Genomic DNA, 5,475 nt, shown 5'->3' with positions numbered 1-5,475 from the left:
CCAAATATGGTGGGGACTAATTACATTTAATGTAGTTTGACTATGATGCATCACAATATTATTCCTTTCAAATTATTAACATTATTAACATATTTACTAAATTAAGATAATAATAAGGTTATTGGTGGATTTTGATTATTTCATCAATATAACAACATCCTCTGTCGTCTCCAACACATGAACCAACCAAGGACATATTCCACCTCTTAATCCATATCTCTTACTAAGACTTGCACTCCATCACTATATTTTTAGGATACAAAAAATTTAAAAAATATTGACTTATTATATACCCCCTATATAAATACTATACTACCTTTATCAATGCAACCATCATATTGAATTGCATTTAATATTTTATTAGTTTGCTTCGTTTAGAGGTTCTAATTGCTCATTTCCACAAAAAAACACAGGTTATTTACTCAATCATAAACACTCAACCTATTATATATTTTGGTGTTCTCATTTATTAGTCCTCTATTCTTAACACATGGATTTGGGTCAATAAAATCTAATTTGTCATTAATTAGTGTACTTTACTATGCTGTTACTTGTTACTAATGTCTACTATATATCCGACATTAAGATCGACGCTTTCATCGTAATTCCTATCCAAATGCTCAAAAATAATACATAACCTACTTGGTATTTGATTATTTATTTGGTTGAGCCGAAATTGTCTATTCATGATTATATTTTCACCACGAATTCATGATTTGTGTTTGATGTACACCTTGGTTAAGATGTACGTACGTTCATTATGTTTCATGCATGCATATATATATATATATATATATATATATATATATATATATATATGGTTAAGTACGTAAGTATTTTTATTATAATCTAATTACAGGTTCTTATATAATCATTTGGATCACATTATGAGTCGTCTTTGGCTTTTATTACTTGGGACATTGTTCATCTCCCAACCTTGCTTTGCCCAAAATCACCACAACTATCATCACAATGCATTTCTCACTATCGATGCGCTAAATGCACGTCCCATACCTCAAAACTTCTTGGGCATTTTTTTCGAGGTACGTTAATTCATTACATTTTTCCTTTTTTTTTTTTTTTTTTTTTTTTTTGTGTGTGTGTGTGCGCGCGCGCATCTATACATTACTTCATTTACTTAAGGAAATATTTGCGTCTAATTGACTTATATTGCACCGTTGTAGGAGATTAATCATTCTGGCGCCGGTGGATTATGGGCTGAGCTCGTAAGGAACAGAGGTGTCTCAAACTAATAATCACTAATTTAGATGTATCAAATTCACAAAACTGTCTATAATCAAATCTAACATGTATGTATTCTCAAAATGGATGGCTATTTATTTAGGATTTGAAGCAGGAGGCCGGCATATACCCTCAACGATCTATCCCTGGGGTGCAATTGGAGACGAACCAGTAATATCAATAGTAACAGAGATGTCATCTTGCTTTCAGAATAATCCAATGGCGCTTCGGATGGACATACTTTGTGATCCAACAACTTGCCCGCCTGGAGGAGTTGGAGTTTACAACCCTGGCTATTGGGGCATGGTATTTATTAATAACCTTATCATTTATATTCTTTTTTTTTTTATTACAAATATGATCAATTCAAAATTCAAAAAAAAAAAACTAAAAATCAAAGTCATCATCGAATACATTAATCCATAATGTCAATTGTTTCTTATTTTGTTTTCTCAAATAATTATTTAATTGGCAGAATATTGAAGAAGGGAAAACCTATAATGTAGTATTCTACATTAAATCATCGGGATCTCTTCAAGCTAGTTTGTCCCTTGTAAATGAGGATGGGACTCAAGTGCTTGCTTTCTATCAAATAGTGTAAGTTATATCGAAATGTTATTTCTTACGTCCGATTAATAATAACAAAACACACACGCACAAAAAAAAAGTCTATGACGGAGTATTACTTGAATGAGGTCCGTCCAAAGCTCCAATACACACAAAATATTCCGAATATCTTATTTCTACTGACCTTAGCGTGTTATACAACTACATCCTATACTTGTAAGTAGTTGTAATAGAGTAGAAACTGCAAGCTAAGTTATGGATTATGTTAATGCAGGGCTGAAGCAGATAAAGTGGGGAATTGGACAAGGATTCAGACCACATTAACGGCTGCAGGATCAGACCCGAAAGCAAGGCTTCAACTCACCACAACCGAAAAGGGCACCCTCTGGCTCGACCAAGTCTCCGTCATGCCTACCGATACTCACAAGGTCAATCCTTAACATTTGATTTAACTTACCACCAAATCATATCTTTTATCACATTGGTAATTGTTATCATTTGTATATGTTGATGACAAATCCTTGATAATATGACGACCTGGATTTTGTACAGGGTCATGGATACCGTAAGGATCTTATGGAAATGCTACTCAATTTAAAGCCTCGCTTCCTTAGATTCCCGGGTGTGTGTCGTCATATATACGTATTATTTTCTAAGAATATGAGTTTTATACAAATTTCTAATTGTTTATATATTCATGTAAAATAATGGTTAAACTAATGGACGTACATGAGTATGTGAAATTGTTAATGCAGGCGGATGTTACGTGGAAGGTGTCAATTTAGTAAATTCCTATCGATGGAAGGAAACAGTGGGTCCATGGGAAGAGAGGCCCGGACATTTTAATGATATATGGGGATACTTTAGTGACGATGGACTTGGTTACCTTGAATATCTTCAAGTACGTACAAATCCACCACATAAAATACATACTCCGTAAAACATATGAATGGATCGAGCTGACTTAATTAGCATGACCCATTCACTATAGCTCTTCCTAGAATAAGTAACTAATTATATGTTTCTTGTTGATTTGTAGCTGGCCGAGGATCTTGGTGTAGAGCCCGTGTGGGTGGTTAACAACGGTTAGTTAGTTTATAGAGAATCATCATCATGTGTATGTTATACATTGATTAATTAAGCTTTTGTTGTTGCGGTGGTACTTGTAATGTCGCAGGATTCGGTCACGGTGATGCAGTGGATCCTCCACTACTAAAGCTTTTTGTGCAGGAAATGTTAGATAGCATTGAGTTTGCAAGGGGTAGTCCTAATTCAACGTGGGGTTCTCTTCGTGCTAAACTAGGACATCCTTCACCTTTTACCCTCAATTATGTTGCCATTGGTAACGAGGATTGTGAAAAGCGCTATTATAGAGGTACCTACCTACTCCTTCACATTTTACTTGAAATTTGTTTTCTAAATAAAAGATTCGAAATGGATGTTTACTAATCTTCAATCTTGTATGTTATAATTGGACAGCAAATTATCTCAAGTTCTATAAAGCCATAAAACAAGCATATCCGGATATAAAAACCGTCTCCAACTGCGATGGGACAGCCAAGGAATTGGACCACCCTGCTGATCTATATGATTTTCATGTAACCACGCACCAACATTATTCAACTTTATATTAAATCATTTCCTAATTACTACTCCGTATTTAACGAGAACGATAACTTGATTGAATGGAGCTATGTTCCAACTTTCAGAGGTACACAACTGCAGAGGAGATGTTTAAGCTAACACGTGTTTTCGACAAGGTTTCCAGGAACAATCCTAATTCACCAAAGGTTTATTATTAATCAACCTAAGTTGGTTGTGCAAATTCAAGTTTAATTAATCTAAGTTTTCGCAAGTATCCTTAATATTATGTTAATAATGCAGGCTTTTGTGAACGAATACGCTGTGAATCAAGTCGCGGATGGATCATTTAATGGTGCATTAGCCGAAGCTGCGTTTTTACTTTCACTTGAGAGAAACAGGCATGTCCATCCTAACTTCTTATCCTTAGCTTTTATACTCCGTATATATATATATCATTTGAAGGACTAACTAAAACTATTTGATGTATATATGTGCATAATACCACAGTGATGTTGTGGAAATGGTGAGCTATGCACCACTTTTCGCCAACCTAAACGACAGAAAGTAATTCAAATCTTATCCCGGCCTCTCAACCAACGCAACCTTTGGTTTGAATTCTATATGATTAAGACACTAATGATAATGTTGATTATGGAACATTTAGGTGGAATCCAAATGCTATTTTCTTTAATTCCAATTTTGTCTATGGAATTTCAAGCTATTGGGTTCAAACATTTTTCAAAGAATCAAGCGGAGCTTTGCTTTTGAAAACTGCTCTTCACACTAATTCAACTAATTCAACGTTGGATAATAACATTTATGCTACTGCTATTAAATGGATGGACAAGGAGGAGAAGATTGATTACGTGATCCTCAAGGTTTATTTATTTCAAACTTTTTTAACTATATATATGCTTCATTACCTTTTACTTGAACCATAATTAAAATATCAGGTAACTAATTATAATTAAGTCATCATGATTTAGGTTGTCAACTATAATAATGCTCCGGCCAAACTAAACGTTTCCTTGGAGGGAATTGATCGCTACTCGCTTCGAGTAGTCCGGCAAACTGTGCTTTCTTCTGATGACTTGAAGGGTGACAATACATTGGGCAATCCTACCAAGGTACTCCCTAATATTATTCTCGAATCTTATCATTTACAATTATCACTTAATTACACAATTTATTAATATATTAAATTAATAGTGACCTAATACATAGTTTATGTTCATGTGTTAGGTGGTACCACAAATAAGAACATTCAAAGATAAAGAGAAGACTATAGATGATTTGATTGTAGAGCCATACTCTTTCACAGCTTTTTATCTGGTGCATTAAGCGGCCAATTATCAGACAAATGCTCCCTTAGAATCGTCGGCTACGTTAATAAAAAAAAATGTTGTATATCCATAAATAAATCTTTCGCTAAGGGTATTTCCATAAATAAATACTGACTTATACCAATAATATCAAATTATATGGAGATGTATTAATTTTGCAAAATTTGACAATGATGATAGTCATTCTTCAAGCCTTTGCTTATTCGGATTTGGAATAATACGGGTTATCTTCTTTGTCTAAAGATGAATTATACGGGGTAGTTGTTATTTTCATGTCAATATTCTATATTTTATTACACTACTATTGAGGAAAAACGTGTCTTTTAAATTACGTAATTGTGCTTTCAAATATAATTATTACTCCCTCCACATCTATTTGTTCTACCCATTTACTTTGTACACGGTCTCCTAGGCGACGTTTTGACCGTCATTTTAACCAGGCCACCTAAACATTATTTGTTTCGGTTAAAAGTAATTTCCGATGAAAGATTTTTTTATAGCAAATGTAACTGTGTAAATATCGTATTATGAATTATTATATTTTATGATGTATTTATGGTCAAAGTTTCAATACTCTGACCTCCAAAAAGGTAAATGGGTAGAACAAATAGATGTGAAGGGAGTATTACTCTTTTTCGTATTATTTCTATAAATATCCCTTGCCACACCCTTCTTCTAAAAAAAAAAAAAAAATTTAAATCTCTTTTCTCTTCTTCTCAAAAATTAGCAATTTTATTAA

General features: G+C 33.5%; 1 protein-coding gene across 1 annotated transcript; it reads left to right on the top strand.

Moving 5' to 3' along the window:
• Nucleotides 1–305: 305 nt before the first annotated feature.
• LOC141609340 (alpha-L-arabinofuranosidase 1-like) lies at nucleotides 306–4,981 on the top strand. The gene is made up of 17 exons (XM_074428433.1): nucleotides 306–413; nucleotides 860–1,043; nucleotides 1,185–1,239; nucleotides 1,346–1,548; nucleotides 1,718–1,839; nucleotides 2,084–2,237; nucleotides 2,362–2,431; nucleotides 2,565–2,710; nucleotides 2,849–2,894; nucleotides 2,987–3,184; nucleotides 3,289–3,407; nucleotides 3,519–3,599; nucleotides 3,694–3,791; nucleotides 3,901–3,957; nucleotides 4,058–4,271; nucleotides 4,380–4,520; nucleotides 4,636–4,981. The coding sequence occupies exons 2-17, from the start codon at nucleotides 888–890 to the stop codon at nucleotides 4,732–4,734; spliced, it is 1,959 nt and encodes a 652-aa protein (XP_074284534.1). The 5' UTR covers nucleotides 306–413; nucleotides 860–887; the 3' UTR covers nucleotides 4,735–4,981.
• Nucleotides 4,982–5,475: the final 494 nt, after the last annotated feature.

This window comes from Silene latifolia, chromosome 1, assembly GCF_048544455.1.
Source record: "Silene latifolia isolate original U9 population chromosome 1, ASM4854445v1, whole genome shotgun sequence".
Lineage (NCBI taxonomy): Eukaryota > Viridiplantae > Streptophyta > Magnoliopsida > Caryophyllales > Caryophyllaceae > Silene > Silene latifolia.
This window is presented reverse-complemented; position numbering and strand designations above follow the sequence as displayed.

Coding starts and splice junctions, on each gene's coding strand:
- LOC141609340 (XM_074428433.1), top strand. CDS start 888: ATGAGTCGTCTTTGGCTTTTATTACTTGGGACATTGTTCATCTCCCAA. Junction 1,044..1,184: donor TCTTGGGCATTTTTTTCGAG/GTACGTTAATTC, acceptor GCACCGTTGTAG/GAGATTAATCATTCTGGCGC. Junction 3,792..3,900: donor CTTTCACTTGAGAGAAACAG/GCATGTCCATCC, acceptor ATAATACCACAG/TGATGTTGTGGAAATGGTGA.